At 43.6% G+C, this 27521-nt stretch overlaps 1 protein-coding gene across 1 annotated transcript in view; it reads right to left on the bottom strand.

Annotated features, from left to right (window-relative positions):
* Window positions 1–3500: 3500 nt before the first annotated feature.
* Window positions 3501–27521, bottom strand: part of GRXCR1 (glutaredoxin and cysteine rich domain containing 1) — a 115250-nt gene continuing 91229 nt past the window's right edge. Inside the window, exons 3-4 of the mRNA XM_025451021.3 lie at window positions 13426–13491; window positions 3501–3752 (exon numbers count right to left, since the gene is read on the bottom strand). Coding sequence (XP_025306806.3) covers window positions 3573–3752; window positions 13426–13491 — 246 coding nt within the window. The 3' untranslated portion in view covers window positions 3501–3572. The remainder of the gene's footprint in view (window positions 3753–13425; window positions 13492–27521) is intronic.

The following is a 27521-nucleotide window of genomic DNA, read 5'->3' as shown; positions in this document are numbered from 1 at the left end:
GGTACTGGTAGCTTTCAAGGTCATTTTTTCCCATATGTTAATCTTTGTCAAAAGAGACTCTCTATTCCACACTGCCTTGAATTGGCATCTTTCTTCAAAATCAATGGACCTTACTGTGTGTCTATTTATTTATTCTTTATTCTATTTCACTAGTCTATGTGTTTATTTTACTCTACTTATTAAACATTTTCTTGAATACTCTAAATTGCATTTTTATATAAATTTAAGTTATTGGTCAACTTCTACAAAAATTCTGGTCGATTTTAGTTGATATTGCACTGAAACTACAGATACCTTTAAAATGTCATCTTTCAATCCAAAACAGAGTATATTTCCTCATGTATAAGGGTTCTATAATTTTCCAGAAAAACTTATATTAGAGCTGTAAATGTAGAAGTCTTACACATATTTTGTAGAATATATTCCACATACTTAAAGTTTGCTGATAGTATTATAAATTGTATTGATTTTATATTCTAATTGTTTGTTACTTGTATATTGCATTTCTAATTTTTATAAAATGATCTCAAATCCAATATTTTAACTTCACTTTGAAATTCAGTAATTTGTAGATTTCTTTGGATTTTTTACTTTGCAGTCATATTGTTTGCAAATAACGAACTTTATTTTTCCCAATCTTTATGACTTCTTTTTTCTCATGTGTGTCACTGGGGAGGACCTTTATCATAATATTTAATAGATTTCGTAAAAGTGGACATTCACATATTCTTCTTGATCTTAGTGGGAAAGAATTTAATATTTTTATCATGAAGTATGTTAGTTTTATGTTAGATTATGTTATGTTAGATTATGAAGTATGTTAGTATGTTAGATTTTCATATCCAATGAGTTCCTTTCTATTTTTAGTTCAAGTGTTGAGCTTTGCTCTAGCAAGCAGCCAACAGTACCATGATACCATGGAAGCTTTGTTTTGGGTTGTTTAAAGTCAAGGGTATTTTGTTTTTTCTCTTAGCTTTATAAAATAACCTTTAATCCTTGGCCTTGAGTCTAAATACAGGGCTCTTCTGGGATTTTAAGGAAGCATTCATTGTGTTTACCACTTGAATTCCAAACTCTGACTTTGCAACATGAGAAGCTATTGAAATTTCTGCTCAACTCTCAGCCTCTCAGCTACTTCCCTCCTCTGGGTGATATTTGATTTATAATAAATGATCTATAATTTGATTTATAATAAATTTATTTATAATAAATTTATAATAAATTGGTCTTTGTGCTCTTTTCTGACACAGAACTAAAACTCTTAGAATGTAGGACAGCTTCTGAGTTGGTGAACATGTGGGGATGCTGGGAGAGGGACATGTTCCAAGAGGGCATGGAAGCCCGTTCCCCACACCTCGCCCTATGCATCTCTTCTACTTGGCTGTTCCTGAATGATAGCCTTCTATAATAAACTGGTAATCTGGTAGGTAAGATGTTTCTCTGGGTTCTCTAATCAATCCAAGATTGGGGGTCTTTAGAACCTCATATATCTAGTGGGTTGATTAGAAGCACAGGTGACAACCAAGACTTTTGATAAACATCTGAAGTGGTGGTGATAGGAGAGCCGTCTTATGGGGCTGAGCCAGTGGCCTATGAGATGTAACACCATCTCTAGGTAGATTGTAGGTGTCAGAGTCTCATTGAACTACAGGATACCCAACTGGTAGCAGAGAATTGCTTGGTGGTGTGGTGAAAACTCCCACATGATGGAACTGGTCCCAGAATATTACTCTGCATAGGTAGGTTAGGAATCAGCCAAGGATTTAAGTGGAATTAATAAGCATGTTTGGTGGCTTCCCTCTGTCTGGTTCTCTTATTTCTCAGAATTTTCCCTTCAGGGATCCCTGGGTGGCGCAGCGGTTTGGCGCCTGCCTTTGGCCCAGGGCGCGATCCTGGAGACCCGAGATCGAATCCCATGTCGGGCTCCCGGTGCATGGAGCCTGCTTCTCCCTCTGCCTGTGTCTCTGCCTCTCTCTCTCTCTCTCTCTCTGTGTGTGTGACTATCATAAATAAATAAAAATTTATAAAAAAAAAAAAAAAAAAAAAAAAGAATTTTCCCTTCAGTTCCAGATAGCCTACAATCCAAATGTCAATATTTATGTTTTTTAATCCAATAAGTTTGCACTTTCTTTATGAGCTATATTCTGTGCAAACTGGGAAGTGTTCTTGGAGGGTAAGCTGGATAAATGTAGGTTCATTTTGTTTCCCTTCTCCCAGTGATTGAATACCTTCTAGTTTCTTTCAGATTATAGTTGCTTTCCAATGCCTTCAGCAGTTGTTTATTTTTCATTATTTTGTTCAAAATAGATATGTTATTAGTAAGAGGCTTAGTGTGCTATAAACTGTTCCACTATCACTGATTGTCCCTCCCCATATTGGATTTCTTACAGTTCCTCAAACACACTACTTTTCTCCAATCTCTGGGACTCCACATATGCTTTTCTTTACCCGAAGCACAATCACCCTTGCTCTGTGGCTAACTTGTTTCCAATTATCCTTCATGCATGAATTTAAACATCAGCTGCTCGACAAAGTCTTTTCTTACCATTTCTAACTCATCCAGGTTGGTTCTCCTGCTACAATTCCCATAGCACAGCGTACCATTCGTGGTATAAGACCCATCTTGCTGACACTTATTCTTTTAATACTTTCTTCCTTCTTAGAGTATGGGCTGTGCCAGAATAGAAACCACGTCTTATAGCATGCTTCGCTGATAAGAAAGTACTTGGTAAAGATTTGCAGTTTTTTATAAGTGTAAAATGTTTTGATTGCCTTTTCACAAATATTGAGCAAGTGATTTATTAAAGTCATTCATAAGGGAATCCATCAGGATACAGACACATGTACAGGTAGGTAACAACCAATAATTATAACTAGATTTCTCTTTGTCCGCTTTGCCAACGCTGCCTGTGTGTTCAAACTCCGTCTAGCTCAAAAGCACAACAACAGCACCTTTTGGGAGGGCTTTCAGTGACCATAGCACAAAGCAAATATTTAAAAAACTAAATCCAGATAAGTCTTCCAGCAGCTTTTATATCATCACCAAGAAATCCACCTGATAACATGGATAAATGACAATGTCATCAGCTCCAAGACTATTTTACAGCTTTAAAAAATTCTGCTAGGTGTGTAAATATGATCATATTCTTTTCCACTATCCAAAGCTCTCTGTAGCTGAGACATGTAGAAATGCATTAGGCATCTCGGGAGTTGGATTAACTCATTCTAGACAAGAGGGATAGGCGGCCATAGGCACCATTAGGTAGGTTTTGTCATTTCTTTAGAAAATCAAACACATTCAACAAATCAGAGTTCAGATGTCCTGGAATGCTGCTGGGTGTTCCATTCATTTCAACGAGAATCCAGGGCCTAGCACAGGCATGGTACAGAGTCATTAAGTGGACGTTTATTTAATAAATCAACGAAAATGACCACAGTCAAAACGAAGGCAATTATAATAAACAAAGTTTATTGATTAATCCATAAACATGACCTTTAAAAAAAATCAAAGTATAAACCATATTCTTGACTTTAGTTAAGAAAACAAGGTGCTCTCTGGGCGAGAGTCCCCTCTAACCAGCACAGCTCTTGCAGCGCTGAAGACCGTTCTCGTTGCAGGCGGTGCACTTCAGGGCCTTGAAAGAGTCTGTAAAGCAGTTTCGGAACACTGACATCTTGCTCCCGTGGCAGGCGGAGCAGGGCAGGAAGCCAAAGCCTCCGCAGGAGGGACACTCATGCGGATGCTGCACTCTCTGTAGCAGGAGGCCAAGGGACAAGAGGGGACAGAAAATGCATTAGCATGAGCAACTCCATCAGCTCCCCTGTCTTTCTGCACTGTGGACCGTCGGAAAACAACTGTGGCATAGCACGGTTGTGGACTTGAAATCACCCACCATTTGCACACATAGAGACCCCGGGGAGGGCTCTATTATCCCGCTGATGGCCATCAACAGCACAACCTCCATCTGTGAAGGCTGGTACTATTTAGGGTAAAGGGTCCGAAGCTCTGGAAATGTATCATATGAAAACACATATTTACAAACCAAACAATTCACGGGATGGTTATTCATATTAGAGGAAAGTACTGTAGCTTTCCCTTCAGTGCCTCTTAAGTTTTATATCTTTGCTTATAGAAGAGTTATCACTAACAGTGAGTCTGGAAAATCAGAAAACTAAACGCTAAAGGGTGGAGGAGCCACTATCAAGTGAAGATTTATTGTTGTGCTGCCCATTTGACTAATGCTTTGTTTTTTTAGAAGCACTTCCAAGTGCCTTCTTGTATAGTATCTCCCCTCACCCCATCCTTTACACAAACAGACACCTTCTACTGCAAAGCACGTAATTCAGGCATCTTTACCCTCATTTTCTATTTAAGGAAAGGGGCAGAGAATTCTTAAGACATTTATCCAAGTCCATAAAACTTCCCACAATGGCCATCCGCCTTTCTACCTCAAGTAAAGATAAAATACCCTCGTACTAGAATGAAAATAAGTATGCTGTGTGTTGAGGATAATATTTTGAAAATTATTCACACACATTTCTATTTGCTCCTTTGAGCGCATATTCTTTTCTGGAGTCCACTAGAGGTATCCATCTGGCGGGGAGCTTAGGAGCCACTGCAGAATCACACCAAGAGAAACGTGAATTAATGCCAAGCTTCTGACTTGCAAAATAGGAGTCTGCAACAGTGTTTGAAAGCTTGGTTTTGTGAAGAGAATAATTGCTAAAATAAGACTGGGAAATGTAAATACACACACACACATGCACACACACACACACACCGAAATGCATTCAGGCATATTTCACATACACATGTGGATGGCCATTCTCTGGAGACTCACAACCACACATACAAAAGTCCCCAAAGCACTCAAATAAAAAGGAACCTGATTAACTGGGTTTAACCCACTGTTTCCCCAGCATTCACAGCTATGATAACCCTTTTCCCAGGAAACAACTACATAATCCTCTCACAATTAGTATCTTACGGAATACATTTTGGGAAATAAACATTAAGGGCATGATTGCCTGAAAATTTATATGTTCCCAGACTCCTTTTAAGATGTACATTTTTCTATATATAACAAAGTTCACTTGCAATTACAATTTGACTTGGCCATTATATGAGGATGGTGAAATCCATGTGATAATTCACTTTTAGTGGCACACAATTACTTTGATGGAAAGTAGTAGCTGGCAAACTGAATGTCACAAACAAGGAATTTTATCAAAATTATAGATTCAGGGACGCTGCCCGGGTGGCTCAGCAGTTGAGCATTGCCTTTGGCCAGGGCATGATACTGGGGTCCCGGGATCGAGTGCCGCATCGGGCTCCCTGCATGGAGCCTGCTTCTCCCTCTGCCTGTATCTCTGCCTGTCTGTGTGTCTCTCAGGAATAAATAAAATCTTTTTAAAAAATTATAGATTCAAAACCAACCCAAGAAGTTAGATTGAGTGTGTATAGCAATCTAATTACTTTGTAGGTGAGTTTTTGTCATTTCTTTGTACAAAATTTGACCAAAATATGGTACAGTGAATTTACAATTTTATATTAAAAGGTTCTTAGAATAAAAAAAAAACACAACTTTGAATAAAAACAAACCTAGCTATGGGAAAAGAGGGTAGTTTAAAAGTTAAAAGCAAATTATTGGAGAATTAGTAAATAATGGTGTTCTTATAAAATTTTAGAAAGACTATGATAGACAGGCACTTGACATTCACTATGACAAAAGTTTGTATTAAAGATATAACAATGACCTGTACAGCATGAGCCCTGACTGGTCAAAACAGATGTTGGGTTGGCCTAGGTCCTAGAGAAAGGAACTGCAGGGACCCGGAGTCTGGGACTTCACCATTAGTGCTAGATTATAACTAGGTCTGAGTTCCAAGTGGAAGAGAGTTGTCAAAGTTCGCAAATAAAAATATGAGATGCCCAGTTAATTTGAATTTCGGGTAGACTACAAATAAATGTTTGTATAGGTATGTCTCAAATATTGTCAAACTATGGAAACAGCCCAAGTGACCCTTGACACTTGAATGGATAAAGAAGACATGGCATATATTTATATATATTTTATATATTTAAAATATTTTATATAAATATATTATATTATATATTATATATTATTTTTTATAAAAGTAAAATAAATATACATATATATATATATATATAAAATGGGATATTGCTCAGCCATCAAAAAAGATGAAGTCTTGCCATTTGCAATGATGTGGATGGAGTTAGAGAGTCTTGTGCTGAGTGAAATAAGCCAGACAGAAAAGGACAAAAACCATATGATTGCACTCATATGTGGAATTTAAGAAACAAAACAAATGATCACTGGGGGGAAAAAAGAGAAAGGCAAACCAAGAATCAGACTCTTAACTACAGAGAACAAACATGTTTATCAGAGGGGAGGCAGGTGGGCGATGGATTAAATAGGTGATGGGGATTAGGGAGGGCACTTGTGATGAGCACAGGGTGATGCATGGAAGCGTTGAATCACTGCGCTATACACCAGAAACTAATATTACACAGTATACTCAGTAACTGGAATTTAAATAAAAACAAAACAAAAGAGCAAATTCCATGGTCTTTCCTCTTGCAGCTTTTAACCTTTATTTACATCCAAGCTTGTCTCCAATAACGTATTACATGGGATCCCCAAACCTAAAAGGGTTCAAACGATAAATGCTGCGACTGAAACAGAAGTGGGGGTGGGGGTAGGGGTAGGGGCGTGGGTCTGGAGCCCCCACCGCTCCACTAGCCTCCAGGAACCCCATTCATGTAAAGCCGTCCAGCACAATCTACTCCATTTGTCCTTCTAATAACAATAAATAATTCAGTCATTTCTCACTGTCTCCTTCGGAGAGCACTTGTGGTATAACGTTATACTTTTGTTAGACTGTGGTCCCAACCTAAAGAGTCTCGGCAAAGAGAAAGAACTGACTTGAATTAGATGTATTAGGTGCAGCTAAGTGGACAGCTCTGCCCTCAGGGCAGATGTTAAAAGAGCTAGAAAAGCCCCCTAAGCACGGGCAGTGTTCTAGGAAGGAGGAAGAGGGAACACCTGAAGTTAACAACAGTCATTACTCATGGCAACCAAACAGACTTCCACTCTCAGGGAGGAGGTTTGCTGCAGCACTTGGGCTCCTGAAGCACTTGGCTCCGCGGTGCCCTGTAGCCCCCAAAGCAAGAAACCATGCACAGGGTGAGAATAGCACAGAGGCCTGAGTCTCCAGAACGGCCCTCCTCTGAATAGTGCTTTGGGTAGACACATGTCCATTTGGGGTAGAATTCAAGAAAAAAGGAATGAGAAGTCATCCTCCCTTTTGACCTATTTCTGCTCACATATACTCGGTGAGAGACTTTAAAAAATATACTCGGCAGGTGAGACACTTTCCTGTATTCATCCCTTCTGCAAATATGGAGTGTCTCCTTGCCAGGCACTGTACAGGGCACTGCGGAGAGAGCAGCGAGCCAGACACTTCGCCGTGGCTCTGGGCCCCACCCTTAGGTTTTTGAATAGGTCCACTCCCTACTGCAATCGTCTGAATTGAAGCCCAGAAGAACTCCAGGGTCACTCACAAAGGACTGAGGGGACAGAGACAAGAGGGTAGAGCTCATGAATGGTGCTCAAATAGATTTTCTTTGTAGCCCAAACTCATATCCAGGAATCTAAAGAGATTTTCTCATTAGCTAACACAGAAACATCACGGGCCTTCGGTGTCTTCCTCGAGATTAGGAAATGAAGGTATTTACTATTTATTATCTATTATCTATTATCTATTATCTATTATCTATTCCTATTCTAGGAGAGCTTGAAAGACTCTTACGTATGCCACCAAAGAGGAAGTGATTTATCTGAGTTCTTGTAACCATGAACCTCATCATCCAGATTGTCTATGAAGCAAAAATATCCACATGACAAATTGTCCAAGAGCGCACACTTGGCGTGTAATCATCTCTGGACAATTTACCTCTGTCCCTGTATTTTGTTTTAAACTGTATTCAACAATTTAAGTCGGCAAATGATTGTTAAGTGCCCGCTAAACACCTCTCTGATCAAACTGCTAATAAACACAATCTTCCCCGATAATCAGAGTGTCCAGCGTCCTCAGTTTGCAGCCTTGAGAAAGAAGTCACTGAACAAAATGCAGACACAGAGGAAATCTGTGGCTTATGATCCTAAACGTAGCAATCTAAATATATGAGCCTGATTCTTGAACCCAGGGTGATGGACTGCCCCACACCTACTTAAAAAGATGCTTGGACTTCAGAGAGAGGTAGGCAGAGTACATGGCCTGATTTCCCAGATGAGTAGGTGGTGCTCTGCGGCCCTGGACGGTGACTATGCCATGGCCACCCCCACTGGGAGGGACAATCACTCAGAACCATGCCCCCCCCCAGGGAGGGCTAGGGCAGTTTCTGACTGTTCCAATGCCCTGCAAAAATAACCTGTGCCATGTCTAGCATCTTCCACATGTAGCTAAAAAACCTTACCTCTGTTCTTCATGCACAATAAATAAGTAGTCACTGGCCCTCAGGGGAGAGTCAGATTTTACAAGAAAAAAGTACCGGAAATGAACACTGTGTTGGCAATCTCATTAGAAATGACAAGACTGTTCATATCTTTAAAAGAAATAGTAAGGCAAAAGCTTACTTGGAGCTTCTCTACCATCTGCAAGCTTTAATTCAGTATCTGCCATAACCAGGTGTTTGCTAATACATCTCAAGGCTCCCCTGGCTTTCTCTGCGTGGACACCAGCAGGATCAGCTATCCATCATGGTTATTGTTTGGGGGGAACACTTCTTTGCTTCTAATCTCCAGCTTGTTTATTAAGATAAAGAAATACATAAATATATAAACAAGCAAATTTTACACAAATGGTGTTTTGATTTCATCCTTCTCACCCAAGCATTATCCTACATGAAACAATTATTTTTCTCTTCTTTTTCACCAGTTAACTGCTTTGCCTTCTCAAAAAAGAAACCTTGGATGAAAGAGGACTCATCCATCTTTTCGCTCACCAAATACTTTTCGTCTATTATTTGCCAATCCCTGTTCTCGGCACTAGAAGTAAAGAATAGCACAAAATAGACGAGGATCGTGTGTCCACGTGGAGCTCATACTGTAGTGGGAGGATCCCCTGCAAATTTGGTCTCAGGAACAGAACCCCCACTGGTGCACCTAACTCCATTGAGCCCAAGGATCCACACCAGCTATTGCTGTATTCCACTGGCTTCTGCTGGCTTTTGGCCAGCTCTTCATGTTTAAGTCCACTGACAATCTTAATCAATGAGTCAGGCCCATCCGGCTTCCCAGAGCAATTTTCACTGGGGCTGGATGTATGCTAAAATTCTTCGACCGGGAAACTTGAAATTCTTTGCTGACTCTTAGAGCCCAACTGCAGCTACTATGCCTCTTTCCTCACCATCACTTGGAATAACTAGTAAAAACTAGGACCTGCATTACAAGGACCAGGAGAGTCATCGTCTACCACGTAGCACCAAGTAACAGCAAAGTAGAACTTGGCAAGATCTGTCTGGTGGCTCTCTAAAGTCATTACCAACTCGTCCACCTTCCAGGGTGCTTCACCCCTCTGAGAGGAGCCCAGTGCCAAAATCTAGTCCGTTCCCTGGACCTCATGTTCTGTCTACTTGAGCCTTGGGTCCTGCCACATGTGGTCGGATTTTTCAGACAACTAAATGACACTTCGTTGGAGCCATGACAGCATAAATTCATGCTGAAGACCACGGGCTTTGGAGTCAAGGTGACTAGAATCATGAATCCAACACTAGGTATAAGGGCATCAGCAAGGGATTTACTCCTCTGTGTCTCCATTTCCTCGTCAGTAAACTAGGGATAGTAACAGAAGCCAGCCTACAGAATTGTTTGGAAGTTTCAATGACATCATACATATAAAACACTGAGAATATTACTTGCTACATAGTTAAGCCTCCGATGTTTCCAACCTCACGAATATTTAACTCCTATTCCACTGCCAAACGTCAGCTTGAAGAATGGAATGGGTTTAGACCTGAATCTTACATCCCTTATCTGCTTTTCTTGGCTCTTCCACCTGCCTCTCTTGAGGGTCAGTATCTTTACCTAGGTTAGGCTGCCTCAAGCCCTAGCCCCTTTCACAGGCAGAGTTTAGGGTTTTCTTGGATGGCTCGATTTCTCTGCCAGTTTTGTTATATGCAAAAAGCAGCCAAACAGAGATATAGCACCTTCTAGCAACTACAACAGAAGAAGCCAGTAGCATACAATTCTTTTCAATGTCAAGAATCATCTTAAGGCACCTGGGTGGCTCAGTGGTTGAGCATCTGCCTTCAGCTCAGGGCCCTACCCTGGGGTCCCGAGATCGAGTCCCACATTGGGCTCCCCGCAGGGAGCCTGCTTCTCCCTCTGCCTGTGTCTCTGCCCCTCTTTCTGTGTGTGTCTCTCATGAATAAATTTTTTTTTTATAAAAAAAGGGGGCAGCCCCAGTGGCTTAGCAGTTTAGTGCTGCCTTCAGCCCAGGGCATGATCCTGAAGACCCAGGATCAAGTCCCACATCCGGCTGCCTGCATGGAGCCTGCTTCTCCCTCTGCCTGTCTCTCCTGTGTGTGTGTGTGTGTGTGTGTGTGTGTGTGTCTAATAAATAAATATTTATAAATAAATAAATAAATAAATAAATAAATAAATAAATAAATAAACCATCTTAAATATTTGTACCCTATTTATGTCATCTGTAGAATGGAGACAGAATTAAATAAAACAATATCTTCTTTCTGAAATTCTTTGAGCTGAGAAAGAGGTTATATTTATATAGCATGATGATGTTAATCAAGTTGAATTAAGGGATTATAGACTCAAAGATTAAAAGTCCATGAACAGCTAAGCCAATCATCAATCTTTAAAAAAAACAATGATATTTACCCTATATGACTCTAAAAGATGCTGTTAAACCACAGAAATATAAACAATATGATATGACAATGGAATTGACCAGAGAGCTCAAACCAAGGCCCAAGTATATATGGGGATTTACTATGATATAAAATTGGCACAACAAAGCAATAAAAAGATAGATTATTTAATAGGTGATTTGGGGAAGCTATCTCATCATAAGTAAGAAAAAAAAAAGTGCATTCTATATAAAGACCTAGATGTGAAACGTTATAAAGTTAATAGAAAGGAATGCAGGATACTATCTATGTGACCTTAAGATGAAAGGTTACTTCATTATGAGGCAGAATGATCAATTTGATGATATCAGAGGATTTCTGTTGGGTAAAGGCCATCCTGAAAGAAACTGAAAAAAGGAAAAGAAATATTGACAATGACTAAAACAAACAAAAAGCTAATATTTAGAATACAGCAGGAGCTTCTGAAAACCAACCAAGAAAAACAAAAGACAATTCCAAGACTTTTCTGATGTGAGGTATAAGAATACACAATTTACACACAAAAAATTAAAATCTAACAATCACAAATGAGATACCAAATTCAGTGGTCATCGGAAAAATGTAAATTAAACCCATAAGGCAATATGTCTTTACACCTACTACGCTAGCAAAAATTAGAGAACAGAACCTTAGAAAACAAGGTAAAATAGTCAAGAATGCAGAAACGAACAAACAAAAGAATGTGGGAACACACCGAATTTCTTTCTCTACAAAAGGGAGCATTCGCAAGGTGCAACCATTTCAGAAACCCCTCTACCTAGAAAATTAAGTGTATGCTTAAGCAATGTCTACTCCCAGAGAAATCCTTAAGGGAATGTGTTCAAGGTTGTTCCTGGCTGCACTGTTTGAGAAGGGTGTAGTAGGACAGCTGGGTGTCCATCAGTGGGAAAGTAGGCAGATAAAAAATAGTGGGTGGTCACCATGGAGCTGCACCATCCACTGGCCACATGGGACTATTCACATTTAATTTTAAATCAAGTAAAATCATATAAAATTAAAAATCCAGTGTATCAGTCACACTATCATTCACTGTCATAGTGGCTATGATGTGCTCAGTAGCTCATCTAGCCTGTGGTTCCTACTTTGGACAATACAGATATAAAATATTCCCATCATGAGGTAGTTAGAAGACGTGGATTAAATGTTCGCATAGCAACATAGATCGTCCTTGGAAACACAGCACTAGTGAAAACACTCTGCAACGAGACTAGGCACAATGCATAACAGCATTATATACATTAAAAAATGTACACAGAAAATAATGATATGCATCAACCAAGCTAAACCATTTAAATAAAAAGATATGCCAAATTACTGGTTTTACAGGGTTGGAGTCAAATATAGAGACAAAAGGAAAGAATAAATAAATGCAACCATCCAGATTTTCAAGCTGAAAGGAGCTTCAGACTATGAAGTACACGTCATCACTGTGTTTGGTCCTTCTGGGAAAGATCACAATATGAATAAAACGTGATTCCTAAAATCAAGGAGCACATAGCTCATTTGGGACATCAGTCAAACAACCAAAGAAAAGTAATACAAACGTCAAAAGACTTGGATAAGCACCCAACAAAAAAAAGAAGGCTATAGGAATTCCAAGATGAGAGAGACCAGGAATGATCTGGGGAAGAAGGGATCCCCCACACGGGTCTCGAAGATCACGGGAGGAAACGAGGAACTGGACCAAGAGCATTCCAGCCAGACACAAAGGAACGGTAGGAAGAGGCCACACATGGTTCTCTCCGTCAAGTGGGCACAAAAGATAGTAGAGAATCAGACACGTGGCCGGTAAAGGAGACCGAAGCAAGAGGAACCGGTAGTGGCCTACAGACACCAGGTGACCATATCACCTGGGAATGTCCCGGTTCCCCTGCGCGGGCCCAGAACAATTATTAATATATCCTTTTCACTGTCAAAACGTCCCAGTTTGGGCAAGAAAATATATGAAAATATATGTTCTACCCATCGAACCAGGCTGATGAGACAGCTTAGCAGAGGGCTTCCTGGTCCCATACTGATGTGCTGTATTATGGATGTGAGCCAAGCACCGCTCTGATGCTCCACTTACAAGCATTGGGACAAAATTAAAGTGTGCACTTTTGGAGAAATAATTTCTCCGTAATCTTTGGAAATGATAAGCTGGTCCACGGGAAAAAATAATTTAAATGAAAAATCGTAAACGTGCTTCAAGACAATGGCCTGCTCCTGAAAGCCCTCATCGTCACCTCTATTGCCAAGAATCAGACTCTAATAAAGCTGACGAGACTTCCTGCCCAACAGTAGGAGGTGGGTAGAAGTGAAGCCTCAAGTCACTCCGGCCCGAGCAAATCTAACAGCAGGGGATCTCAAATTAAAACTGCCACACGTATCCTGTGACGTGTTCATGAGAAAAATTCAATGAGGAAAACTCAGTTACAATCAGAACGTGTTTAACATTTTGATTACTAAAAATAAGTTGCCAAAAGCACAATTACCTCAATTTTGGTTAAGAGGTCTTGCAGTTCTCCTGATTCATTCATTGACAAAATTTTCTCAGCACCCTATTAACAAGAAAGAGTGGGGAGGGGGAAGAAAATCCAGTTTGTTAGTATTGGAGGGAACAGTTCTAGGCAGGAGAGCTTAACCCACAAGAGACTGCACGCCGTTCTCCCCTCAGGTCTAAGTAACCCCACAACCAGGAGGCCAGAGAGGGGAGCTCATTCCTCTTTCCCTTCACCTATTGTCCCACATAGCGAGGCTTGGTGACAGCAAACGGAAGACTGCAGCCGGAGGGGACAGCCCACAACTTGTCACAGTAAGTCCAGGTATGGAAGGTTCCAGAACACCCTTTGCAGTTGTTCCCAGGGCCGCAGGCAGCTCGGCCATCTGGGAGAGGGAACCATTGGCCGACAGGCAGCCAGGACTGTCTGCCCCGAGGTCCCCACGGTGCTGACATGACCCCTTGGAGTCCTGCGTGTAAAGCCAGCAGCAGCTGGCGGCGGTGAGCAAGTGAATAGGCCCTGGCACCGAGGAAGCACACACATGAGCGAGGCAGCCAACCTCACCTCCCGGGGGACAGACCCCAGCACTAGCCCGAGGTCAGCCTCAGTGACACCAGGCCCAGGCAACAATTCCAAGGCCACCCACGAAGGAAGCAGAATGGGGATGGGACGCCAGCAGGGGCCTCACTGCACCGCCAGTTTTCACTTCTAGAACTTTACTATGGGGGCCCCTGGCAGGGCTCAGTGGTGGGCACCTGCTTTCGGCTCAGGGCATGACCCAGGGTCCCGGGATGGAGTCCCACATCGGGCTCCCTGCATGGAGCCTGCTTCTCCCTCTGCCCTTTCTCTGCCTCTTTCTCTCTGTCTCTCTCAGGAATAAATAAAATCTTTAAAAATAATAATAATAATTTAAAAATACAAGTCTACTATGAACTCAAGAAGGGGGGCAATGTTTGCCCTTCCCGCAAGGCCACGGCACCTCTTCTCACTACTGTGTTCTCCTTCCTGAGTCCAGCCTCACCATCTCCTACCAGATTGCCCCAAGCAGAGCCACAGAGAGGGAAGGAGACTGTTCCCCGTCAAGGGCAGAGGCCGTGGAGGCCTGTCCACACTGGCTCCTGACACCGAGTGACCATGGCGGGCACAGAGAGGCCGTGGAACCAAGTGTTGATGAATCACCCAGCCTGGGACAGAGCATCCCCTTCCTGGATCCCTGTTGGTGCTGCGCATGGTAGGAAACTCAAAGATGCCTTTCAAAAAGTCTAAAAGTCTTCGTTTTTAGGAAAGTTACAGTGGATTTTTATGTAAACGCGCAACAAAGGAGCGCCAAGGTAGAGCGGCAAGAAGGGGAGGGGGTGCAGAGAAGGATAGAGGAGGCCCAAGGAGTCATGTCACAGACGGGCCTGCCCCCTGGGGGCGCTGGGATGGGCCCCAGGGTGGGGCACCCGGATGGGCCACTGGGGTGGGTGCCAGGATGGGCCCAGGGATGGGCTGCAGGTTGGGGTGCTGGGATGGGCCGTGGGGATTCGCCTCTGGGATGGGCCGCCAGGATGGGCCTTGGAATGGGCCCCTGGGATGGGCTCGGGGATGGGTCTGGGGATGTGCGGGGGGGCTGGGTGCCGGGATGTGCCACAGGGATGAGCCCCCGGGAATGGGCCTCAGGGATGGGCCACCGGGGATGTGCCATGGGGATGGGCCGCTGGGATGGGCTGCGGGATGGGTGCCAGGATGGACTGCAGAATGTGCTGCCTGGATGGGCCACTGGGGATGGGCCACCAGGATGTGCCACTGGGGATGGGCCGCAGGGATGGGCCGCCACTGAGGGAGGCCTCTGAGGTTGGGGGGCTCTCAGTGTCGGTGCACCCGGGCCTTTAATTCTGCGTTTTCGTGGTGCTTCAGTTTACCTTATAAAATCTGTGTCATCTTCATCAGCATCAGAGGTGTCAGCCTGATGTACATGTTACAAAGTACAGCGAAGGCTGGCGCGGGCTCCAGGGGACACCGTGGCTCCCCGAGGCGGTCACACTCCGGGGGCGGGGGCGGGGGGGGGGGGCTTGGCCGCAGAAGACACGGTGACCGCCAAGGCCACCGAAGCCCCGAACAGAACAGGAAATTCTGGGAGCCAGCAGCGGCAGGTGCTGTTTTCCCGTTGCCGCGCCTGAGGAGCCGGCTCCGGGCTCTGGCCGTGGAGGGGCAGCACCTCCCCAGGCCGGCTCCGCCCTTCCACGACCCCCAACAGCACGAAGGTCGCAGGGGGCCCTCAGAGAAGCCACAGCGGCCCGGCTTCCCCGCCCCTCGGCCGCCCGGGTCACCCCCGCAGGTGCCCAGAACTCGGTGCAGGCGCGGAAGGGACGCCGGCTCCGACCCGCAGGGACTGGCCCCGACACCGGCCACACCCGCCCCGCACCCTGGGTGGTGCTGGAGCAGCCCCGTGTCAGCAGAGCTGCCCCTGCTCCCGGAGCCGCAGCTGCCCCCGGGCGCCCAGGGGCCCACCCAGAGCTGAGGGACACCCCGTGCCCGACACCAGGCCCCGGCGTGGCCCTCCGCTGCTCACCCGCCACCCCCCCCCCCGGCCTGCAGCCTCCCCTTGCAAGGAGCACAAACAGTGGGGTCATCTCCGGCGTCCCACCATGTCCCACAGTGTCCCACTGCATCCCACGGCATCCTATGGTGTCCCACCGCGTCCCACGGAGACCCACAGCGTCCCACTGTGTCCCACCACATCCCACCGCATCCCACCGTCCCACCACGTCCCGCGTCCCCCCCTGCGCTGACCCAAGAGCGTGACCTCTCTGGGCAGGATGAGGGAATCACTGCCCCCTCCTCTCCCAAGCAGCAGCAGCAGCAGCAGGTCAAGGAGCCCAGCCCAGCCCATAGGCCTCGCAGGAAAATTAGATTCCTCGGGTCCTGAGGCCTCCACCTGCCCAGCTGAGCACCTTGCCTCCCTATACAAAGGTCTCCTGCCCCACAGCCTTCCAGCAAAAGTTAGTACTTGATTTCTAATTATTCTAATCATCACTTGCTTTATAAAAACACTGGTGTGTCCAAAAAAAGGGACTGTAGTTTTGGAAGTATTGACATTCTTAGGGAACCATCTTTCCAGGTTGGTATTTGGCTAAAAGTATCACATGTGAGTTTATTAACTTTTGAAATGTAAGCCTAGGAGCCTCCAGGTGGCAGGGCTCAGGGATTGAGCATCTGCCTTCATCCCAGGGCATGACCCTGGGGTCCTGGGATCGAGTCCTGCATCAGGCTCCCTGCATGGAGTTTGCTTCTCCCTTTGCCTGTGTCTCTGCCTCTCTCTCTCTGTGTCTCTCATGAATGAATATATAAAATCTTAAAAAAAAAAAAAATGGGTCTACCATTCAGTTCCATGCAAGAAGAAATTAATCTTTCTATTACTCGGTGGAGTTTACCAAAACTTCCAGGATGCCTACAGAAATATTTCTAATGTATTTTTCAATTGATTCAGAATTTTTTAAGAAAATTAATACAATCCTGGAATTAATGATAATAGTAATGTTTTGGGTGCATCAGCTCTTTTAATCATCAGTGCAAAGTAAGCATTATTATTTCATTTTTTCAAATAAAGAAAGTAAAGTTGGAAGAGAATAAGGAACATGCCCAGCACCTGTCAGTTAATCAATACAAAGCCTGGCCACATCTTGAATGCAGGTGGTGCTGCCTGTTAAAGCTGCACTCGCTCCATTGTGCCCCCCATGCTGCCCACACACTGATAGGATTTATCAGTGAAAACATGGTCCCGATAAATCCTAGTCCGAGGAACAGGACAGCCTATGACTGGGATTGATTGTTGACGGGTGCCCAAGAAAGTAAAGAGCATGAAAGCTTTCACTGCAATGACTCTAAGCAAAATGAATGTGCAGAGCAGCTAAGGAATCCCCCCCCCCCCCCGGTTCTTTCGTTATGCCAGGGTCATGCCTTATTTGGTTATTTCAAATACCCTGCATATTCCAGGAGAAGACTTCATTCATTATAAACTTCGACACATGAAATTAACTCTACTCTCAAATTCTTCCCACCCTAAGATTCTGAGCAGCGAGCTGTGTCATGTGAACAAGCTGCTTTATTTCAAATGTAACAAGCTCCTCAGACAAAGATAAGACAGTCCACATACTCTTTCCCCACTTGAATCACCAAAAAGAGACTCCTCACACCTTCACGGAACAAGAGTAAGATGAGAAAAGGTATCAGCCCCTTGCTGATTGGGACGACCAGACACGTACCCATCATTCTTCATCTGTGAATGTGCAAAAGCGTGCAACCATACCCACTCATACTCATGTCCATTCATTTATTCCCACATTCAGCACAGCTTTGAGCCTCCGCTCTGGGTTAGGCACTGAGCTCTTAGAGATATGAACAACAAACAAACAAACAAAAAGGCTCCCTGTCCATGAGGGAATGTGAAATCTTTTGGAGGAGATAGATGTTAAACAAAAGATCACACAAATGAATGTAAATTTCGAACCATCAAAAACACTACTAAAGAGATATTGGGATAAGATGTAAACGCATATGTAACAAGGTGCAACTAACCTAATCACCAAGATTAGGGGTGTAATGATTCATTTGTTATCTTTACGTAAAAGAGTAGGTAACCGAGCACATAGAGAAACTGAAGGAAGGAAATCATTTAGGGCAATAAGCCTACCAAATATCACATGTACACGACTTTCGTGGTCATCCCTTCCTTCGATTCAAAAAAAGAAGAACTATGTTCAGCAAAACTTCCTATCAGATTCTGCATGGTATTTTGGGTTGGAGCCCTGGAAGAAACGTACGTAAGATACCTGGCCACAGTGTAAGCAATCTATTTCACCAATAAGTCAAGGAAACCTTAAGATTGCCATCAGCCAGCTTGGATCATACTCTTCCGAATTTCTCTGAAGAGCTGTAGATCAAGTGTTTCCAAACACCATCTTCCAAAACCAAAACAAACAAATAAAAACACTTAAGTGTTGTGTCTGAAGAATTACTCAAAATCACACGTGCAGACTGAAGCCGCCTCCGGGCTGAAGGACCTCCATGCTGCTATCCAGGCTCCAGGAATCCACGTGGAACTCCGATGTTTGGAAACTATTGACCTGAAATTTCTGAGAGGTCCAGAAGAACTAGAAGAAAAATGTTCTCATTAACCAACACCAAACGCAACTTTTAATGCATGTATACATATAAGCGTATCGTATGCTACTCATGCATATTACACTCTATCTTGTCTTCATTTTTATTCACATTTATCCGTGCAACTACTTCTTCCTCTTAAGAAAGTCGCCCCCAATAAAAGATCCATATGATGATATCATAAGATAAAATTTGAATTAAAAATTCAAGACTTGAGGAATGTCCTAAACACATTTCAAAACAGTAGCTAGGACTGAGCCCTAAATGTAATTCTATGCCAGCCCCTCAGCTGAAACAAAGCCTTTCTTGGCCTAGTAGCTGAAATGCGATGCCTTCCAGATGCTTTAGGTGATCTGGCTACGATAAGAAATAACACCCTTGCTTCTTCATTAACCGGTAAAAGATAGTCTCCAAATAAATGCCGTCACAGAAGCGGCTCTTTACTCAAGTAGTACAAGGTTTCATCCTCCCTGCTGGCTTCAGGCAGGCTCCTTTGGCCTCTCCCTTCCGCTACCTCCCTGCCGTCTATTTCTCTCTCTTTTACTGAACATCCTACACTGCTGTCGGTGTCTCTGCCCACGACTGGGATGACACGCAGACTCCGCAGCATGGTCGACAAAACCCTCCAGGATCTGGAGGCACCAGCCCTCCCAACCCTGACCTTTAACACCTTGTATTCCACATGCTCTGAATCTATCTCCTTCTTGCGGACGTGACAGGGTCTTCTATGGGATAATAGGTCTTTGCGTCTGTTCGTACCTAGGCCCAAAGCTCCGTCCGGCTCCTTCCCACCCTCTCCTGGAAAACTCCTAAGCATCCTTCCACACCCGACTGAAATATTAGCTTACGGATGAAGCTTCTTCAATTCTCCCAGACAAAAAATGGGTATTGCAGCCTCTGTGTTCTCAGGCCACGCTGGGCCCCAGTGCACGGGGAGCCCGGTGGTGGGTCTGGGGCCCAGGGCCCTGCGAGGTGCACCACACACACTCCGTAAGGTCAGTGGCAAACACAGAGCTAGATTCCAAGTGGCCACTGCTCACAGTGAGTGCTGATCCTAAAGGACAGGTCAGCCAAGGCCCAAACCAGAATGCACCTGGGGCAGGTGAGTCTACAGCTGATGCCATGTGATGGTAGAGCACCGGCCCCTTGGGGACTGAGGCATGAGGGCCAGGAGGTGCCCCCTCAGCCCCTTGCAATGGCCACCTGATGGGGAGCAAAGGGTGCACCCCTGGGAGCTGTGCCCCGATGCAGACCAGGAGGCCTGGGCTGTGCAGCACCAGGGGTGGGAGGCGAGAGCAGAGGGCGGGGTGACACCAAGAGTTTGATGGCTGCTGAGAGGTGTCTGTGGCTGCCAGATTCCCCCAAAATGGGGCCTAGGACACCCAGGGACGGGCCGCCTGAGCTCACATGGGGAATCAGCCCTGGGTTGTTGCTGGGACGCGAACAGACTCCATCAAGCTCCTGGCTGGGGTCGGCCCCAAGCACCTGGGCTGGGGAGCATCCAGAGCAGGTGTAGCCACACCTGGGCAGCACCAGCCAGCACCCCCTCCAACGAACACGGTTTCCCTGCATCCCTGGCAGGAAGGATAAACTGTAAACCAGTTGACTTGGTTTGTGTAATTCTAAAACACTGACTTTGGGGTCTTAAAAAAAATGCCTGCCAAAGACAGTGATTTGGGTTTGGGGTAATTAACGCCCAGTCGCCTCTTTTCAGTGTCGCTATAAAGAAAAATTTCTCACAGGGGCCAATTTTGATTTTTTTATAATAAAGCCGTATCATCAAAGTGGATGATCACGGGGATATATTATTCTCTTTTCTATGCAGAAGGCCATCCTCTCTGTATTTTCTCTTTCCTTTAAAATTAATATCAAATCATAAAAAAGTGACATCAAGTCACTAGGTTTAAAAAAAAAAAAAAGATAGTATTGGGAGCTGAGCTACAAGCCAGAAGACTGTTTTAATTAATACACTAAGACTGCTGTCTGCTGTGTCACAAAATTCTCTGCATAAACTGATTTTTAGAATGCAGTGATTAAAGGGTATTTTTAAAACTCAAATTGACATATAACATTTTTCCAGTCTACGGGGCACAATATAACGATTCAATATTTGTATATGTTGCAAAATGATCACTGCGGTAAGTCTGCTTGACGTCCGTCACCACGTGGAGTAGCACATTTTTTTCTAGTAATGAGAACTTTTAAGACCTACTCTTTTGGAAGCTTTCAAACCCACAATGCAGCATTGTTAGCGATAGTTATTACACCACACATTACAGCCCCAGCGTTTGTTTATTTTATAACTGGAAATTTGTACCTTTTGACCCGCTCCACCTATCCTGCCTGTCTGTCCACGTCCCCACCTTTGGCAACCACCGATCTGTTCTTTGTATCTAAGAATTTTTTTTTTCTTTAGATTCCACAAATGAATAAGGTCATGCAGTGTTTGGCTGGCTGGCTGGCTTACTTCACTTATTAGCATGATGCCTTCAAGTCCATCCATGTTGTCAAAAATGACAACATTTCATTCTTTCTTCAGGCTGAATAACATATATTTTTACATATATATATATATACATATAAAATAAATATATTTCTATATGAACATCGCAGTTTCTTCATCCATTCATCCAATAATGAACGCTGAGGTCATTTCCATATCTTGCCTATTGAAAATATGGCTGCAGTGAATATAGGGATGCATATACCTTTTTGAGTTAATGCTTTTGTTTTCGTTAGATAAACACCCAGAAGTGAAATTGCTGGATGATATTATGGTTCTATTTTCAATTTTGTGAGGAACCTCCATGCTGTCTTCCACAGTGGCTGCACCAATTCTCTCTAACACTTGTTATTTCCTGTGTTTCTGATTATAGGACTTCTAACAGGGATAAGGTGATATCTCATCGGGTTGTTTATTTGCATTTTCCTGACAGTAATGTTGAGCACCTTTTCATGTACTGGTACGTGTTCTTTGGAAAAAAAATCTATTCAGATCATCTGCCTATTTTTCAATTGGGTCGATTGTCTTTTTGCTATTTAGTTGTATGAATTCTTTATATTTTTGGATATTAGTCCTCTATCAGATATATAATCTGCAAATATATTCTCTCATTTGGTACGTTGCCTTATCATTTTGGTTGATGGATTCCTTTACTATGCGGAAGTTTGTGGTTTGATGTAGCCCCACTTGTTTATTTTTACAACCAAAGGTTTTCTGAATAAGATTCCAAATTCAATCCTGGTGTCTCCACTAAGAAATTAATTTAACTTGGACAAATAGTGTAAACTCTTTAAGATTCAGTTGCCTTATTTGTATTGGGTATAATTATGTTTCTAGTGTTGTTGTAAAGATTACATGAGATGATATATAAGTCTAGAACACGATATGACGCACAATAGGAATTAATAACTGGTAGTTGTTTATTATTATTATTATTATTAATTATTATCACTGAACTCTGAGAAAATTTGTGATTTAGGATCAATTTTGAGTGCACAAAATTTGGTCCGCAAACATTTCCTATCTAGAGTCAATAAATAAGAAAATAAAAAGAAGATCAAAAAGAGTATTACATTGTTTTGGATGGAGCCACCATTAAGTAAAGAATGTAATTTTTTTAAAAAAGGAAGTGGGGTGTTATAGAAAATAGTGGGATGAAAGTGACTTATTGAAAAGAAAAGATGATATAAAACTTGAGGACTTTCCAGCTAAGATGTAGATTTGCTAAAGTATTCTTCATTATGAGAGATTTAGCCAGCTTTCAGCTAGGGCTCTCTGGAAGGTCAGAGACTAAGGACAGTTAGTGAACAACAGTACTGAAAAGGAACTGAGTTGATTATTTTTCTTGGATAACATGGATATTTAGTCACTTGGTGAGAAAAATATATGAGGCAGATTCACATGGTGAGGGGAATTGAGAAATATAATTAGTTGGTCAAAATTGTCCATTATAAATCGTTAATAAGAGGGCGCTCCTACTCTAATAGGCCTAGATCCCAGATGGGATCCAAGGATGTTTAGACATGGACAGGCTACTGAAGAGTCAGTCATCACTGAAGATTATGCATTCAATAAAAATTACTCTGTTTTTCTTATTATGAGCTTAGTGAAATTGCCACCCCTACCTAGTTGCTACCTACAAAGATTTTCTGCAGTGTTTTGAAGTTCATGGTCATGAAATGAAGCAGACGTCCCATTTTTATAAGGTACTATAATGCTAAAGAGTCATGAGTTGTCTAATAATCATTCTTTTTAAACTCATAAGGATGACCCAATGCATCTTTTAAGATGATAGCAGGAAACGTGGATGCCCAGAGTTTAGCTGAGGAGCATTAAGGAAAGGATAATCTACAGATGCGGGGATGACATTTGGCAAACCAAGCTTGGTGAAAACACCGGGGGTGGGCAACAACGAAGCTAACAATCTTGAGGAAGGTACCGTAGGACAGAGCCTAATGGAAGAGGTGGCCATGGGAAGGGTCTGAGAGGAGCTCAGCAGCGGACCCAACTGCACCTCAGCTTGAAGGGAGCAGAAAAAGCAAGTAGCCTCTCTCTCCCGCCTCACTCAGATTTCCCCCTGGGCCTCCCTCTGACTGAAGGCAGAAGGCAAAGGCATCTGTGTGGTGGCAACTCTGAAGCTCCTTCCTGAGGCTCAGAGCAGGCCGGTGAAGGGGAGAGAAGGGATCTAGAAGGGAAAGCAGAAAGTAACGAGCCCACCAGCCATGAATCCCAGGATTCCTTTCTGCTGGAGTCGATCACAATTTGAGTCCATCTATTATGTGTCTTCAGAACAAGAGAATAAAAATATGAGCATCTTCCTGTAATCCTATGGCAAAAGGAAGTGAATCGCATGGGTAACAAGATATGTTGGAAAGGCTGAACCGCTGGAGTTAAAACTGTGGGTTTGGCCACATATTAAATCCTGTCCCTGATACTTAATTGGGTGTGCAGCTTGGGCAAGTTACTTAAGCCCTCAAAACCTCAGTTTTCTCAGCTATAAATTGAAGAGAAAAATATCCCCATCGGGTAGGGTTGTAAGAAATAAATGAGATAAGGCATGTTATGTGCCTAGCATAGAACTAGGCACGTGTGGAGCCTCAGTAATGAGAATCATAGTTGTTCATTTTTGTTATTTTTAGCAAGCTAGTAGAATTAATGGATTTGCCACTGAACCTAATTCCAAAGATCTATTTTGAAAGCCTCATTGTCAACTATTTTCTTTTTAAAATCAACTGCAGTGACCTCCTTATTGTGGGACTACCCTCCTTGTATTATTGTTGTGGAGACAAAATTAATTACCTCCATTCCACTGTCACTATCCATTCTCCTTTTTAGTCAGAGAATCCTCTAAAATTTATTTATACACAGCTTATCGTGAAAGACTATTTTCCCAGTCTCCTGTGTAGTTAGATGTAGCCATGCGACTGAGACCCTGTCAGTGAGACGAGAGCAGAAGTAATGCATACAACTTCCAGGCCAGACCCTTAAAAGCAAAGAGATCATCCCATATTCATTCTTTTTACCTTTTAACAAGCTGGGAAAAAAGTGTAATGAAGGCGAGCCATTTTTAACCAGGAAATGAGGCCTCACTCCAAAAGAAGGGTCAATAAGATAAAAATCACTCATGGAGCACAGACGATCTACACCCTTGGACCACTACCAGTTCAGTTATTGGAGAGGCAAATAAATATCTACCTTATTTGAACCGATAACCTATGATTCATATAAATGATGGATAAACAGAGATACGTAGATATAGATATACATACATATGATGGATGGATGGATGGATGGATGGATGGATGGATGGATGGTTGGGTGGACGGACAGACAGACTTATGTAGGGACATAAAGACAGAGATAGATAGACACAGGATGAAGAGGACATTATAGAAGTGAGCTGGAGGCCAGCATAAACTCCTGGGTACTGTCCAAAATTTAAGAATTTTTTTAGCTATAAGATTTAGGAAAAGAAATAAAACAGGATGGCAATAATAGCCTTGTCCGGAGAGATTTCTTGTAGATATTTTTAGACTCTTTCCCCATTCCTTTAGGAACTCTCCCTGCCAGAAATGTCTTCTGTTTGGAGAAGGACACCAAGGAACTAATTGTGTAGGCAGGTCAGGAAGGATGAATAAAACTCAGGTCTCTAAATCTGGACTGAGAACAAAGCACGGTACTCCTTTGTCATCTCCCTTTGTCTCAGCCTCTGTGGCCTCCAAAGAAAGCAAGCTTGGGATTTTCTCAAAGTTTTGAGGCTCCTGTGATTCATCTCTTAGAAACTTGGCTGTTACAGTGGTAGGACAATGCCAGGAGGACAGTTCTTAAGGGGTGTGAGGGGGTTCGAGCAATGGCCCTAAGCGAAGCCTCCAGGAGTTTAGGAGCACCTACCATTAGCCATGTGCCCTATAAACATTGCCCATTTAAATCTTTAGCACATCCCAGCAAAACATTTCTTAAAATCCTAAGTTTTAAAATGAGGAAACTGAGACTCAAAGAGATTAGAATAATATGCGTGTCATAGGAGTACTCATTCAAGGTCATCACATGGCAAACAGTCGTCAGGATCAGGGTTCAAATCTAGATCTACCTGGCTTCAAAGTCTATGCTCTTCTTCACTGAACTTCACTTTTTCCACTTTTAAATACATATATTTTTTTCCCAAATAATATCCACCTCTAAGGAATGCTATGAGAATAAAGCATGATACCAACATGTTAAGCCACAGTTTAATATAGAACATTGCAAGTGCTCAATTAATAATGCCCAGTGCTACTATTATTACTATGACTTTGATTATTCTACTCACACACCATGATATTAATATATTACAAATTTACAAATTTTGCCTAATGTTTAGTGATGGTACATGATAAAGAACATAGACTTTAGATCTTGCCATCTCTTAGGTCCCATAGACCATTTCCACATTTCATTTATGTCACTGGTAAAGGCAAGCTTCTGCTCTAAAGTGCTGATCTGTGAGTCTCCTATTTGCCTCCCTGAAGCACAGAAGTAAATGGGTTGAAACAGAGGCCATCTGTCAAAGGACAGGTCTGTTTTGGAACCTCCAGAGAATAAACATGTCGTGCTCTTATTTAGAAGATGGGCTAATGCAAAAGTTATCCATGAAATGACCATTTACCATAGTGACCATTTAATATGGTAAAGCACAGTCATAGATAGATAGATAGATAGATAGATAGATAGATGGATAGATAGATAGATAGATACTAAAAAGATGTAATAAGCAAAGAGAAATGAAAGCACACTTGAAGCCATAAAAAAGTAAAATAAAAAAGTAGATTCCAAGAATTTTTTTTTAAAAAAGTAATATAATCAATGAAAACAGGGTAAAATGAAGCAAATAAAAACCAGGAAAAATATAATAGTGAAATAAAACATTGTAGCCAAAGCCACAGCAGATTAAGAGAATTAAGATAAAGAGAGCCCCAGAAACGTTTTAAATATAAAACAAAATGGGGGGAAAATATGTGAAACTAGGGAATTGACTAGTTAACGTGTTAAAGGCATGAGAACAGAAGCCCGGGAGTCGTATGGAATGCATAGGCAAGGCAACCTCCTGGGCCTGAGGCACGACGGCCGACATGGGGAGTACCCGGCCTTCAGAGCAGTGCCAGCTCCTGGCCCGTGACAGGCACCCCCAGGCAGCCAGCTGCTTGAGTTCAGTCCAGCCTTCGTCCAGCCTTCGGTCGAGCCTTTGGTCGAGCCTTCAGTCCAGTCTTCGGTTGAGCCTTCAGTTGAGCCTTTGGTTGAGCCTTCGGTCCTGCCTTTCCAAGACCGCCCGTCCAAGCAGGGCAGGAAATGCTGCAGATTTGCCTGCAAGTTCAGCTCGGGCCACCCGTTCCTCATCCCCCCGCTGCTGACATCCACGCCGAGGCTCGGCCCTTTCCCCGATTCTCTCCTTGCACGCCCCCCATGTTCTTCTCCACGAGGACAGAACACTGACTCACAAAGCCAGGAGGGTCGCTCACTCACCAGCCTCCAGACCCCAAGCATTGAAGCCCCTGCCACCCTGCTGTGTCAGAAGCCAACTCTGGCCCTGCGACCTGTCGGGTCCTGTGCAGATGGCCCACAGCGGATCCCCAGGCCCCCCGTCTCCCCTCTCTCAAGCCCACAGAAACACACACCCCCGCCGGGCTTTCTTTCCCTGTTCTTTTAGCTCCTAGAACATGTCACCTTTTTCCTACCTTGGGTTATCGGCAGGTGCTGCAAGGTTCACAGTCCCCAGCACCAGAACGCACAGCTCCCCAAGTGCCTTGCGCTGGCCTGGTGGCCAGGCTCCGAGCCTTAGCCTCAAGTCCCAGAGCCTCGCACACACCTTCCCGGATCACCCACATTCATTAGGCTCTCAAATTGCCATCAATCCCAGGTCCTAGTAGCTTCCTAGCAGTTCAAGGTCTGCTGTGCGGCACGGACTCAGATACCTGCTCACCTGGGCTCCACGGGCTGCACCCCAGCTATCACCTGCAGCGCTGGGCCCAGCTGGCCCCCGGCCCAGACTGCACTCCTACCAGCTTCTCCTCAATATTTGCTGAGCAGCAGCATGCTGTGGGCTTCCTGTCCAAAGCTCTGGACTCCCCGTGAACAGAGATCCTCAAGACTCAGAATCAAAGAACAGAAAGCAGGATCCTGGGTCCCATGGGTCCTACCCACCGAGGACACTAGTGTCAGGATAACCAGATACAACAAGGTGGGATGCTGTGACCTGTCTCCTGGGTGGTGATCCCTTCAGAGGCGACTATTCCTTGAAACAAAACCCTCTGCATTATGGGGAATCAGGAGACACATGATGTTTTTAGATGAGGTTATCCTCTGCTGGGAAATGCAACAACTGTGAAAGCCCAGTGGGCCTGCCCAACTGCAGAGCCTGCCATACTGCCTTTGCTTGTTCTATTTTTTTCCAAGATTTTATTTATTT

The sequence above is a fragment of the Canis lupus genome, chromosome 13 (genome assembly GCF_003254725.2).
Source record: "Canis lupus dingo isolate Sandy chromosome 13, ASM325472v2, whole genome shotgun sequence".
In the NCBI taxonomy this organism is placed as follows: domain Eukaryota; kingdom Metazoa; phylum Chordata; class Mammalia; order Carnivora; family Canidae; genus Canis; species Canis lupus.
This window is presented reverse-complemented; position numbering and strand designations above follow the sequence as displayed.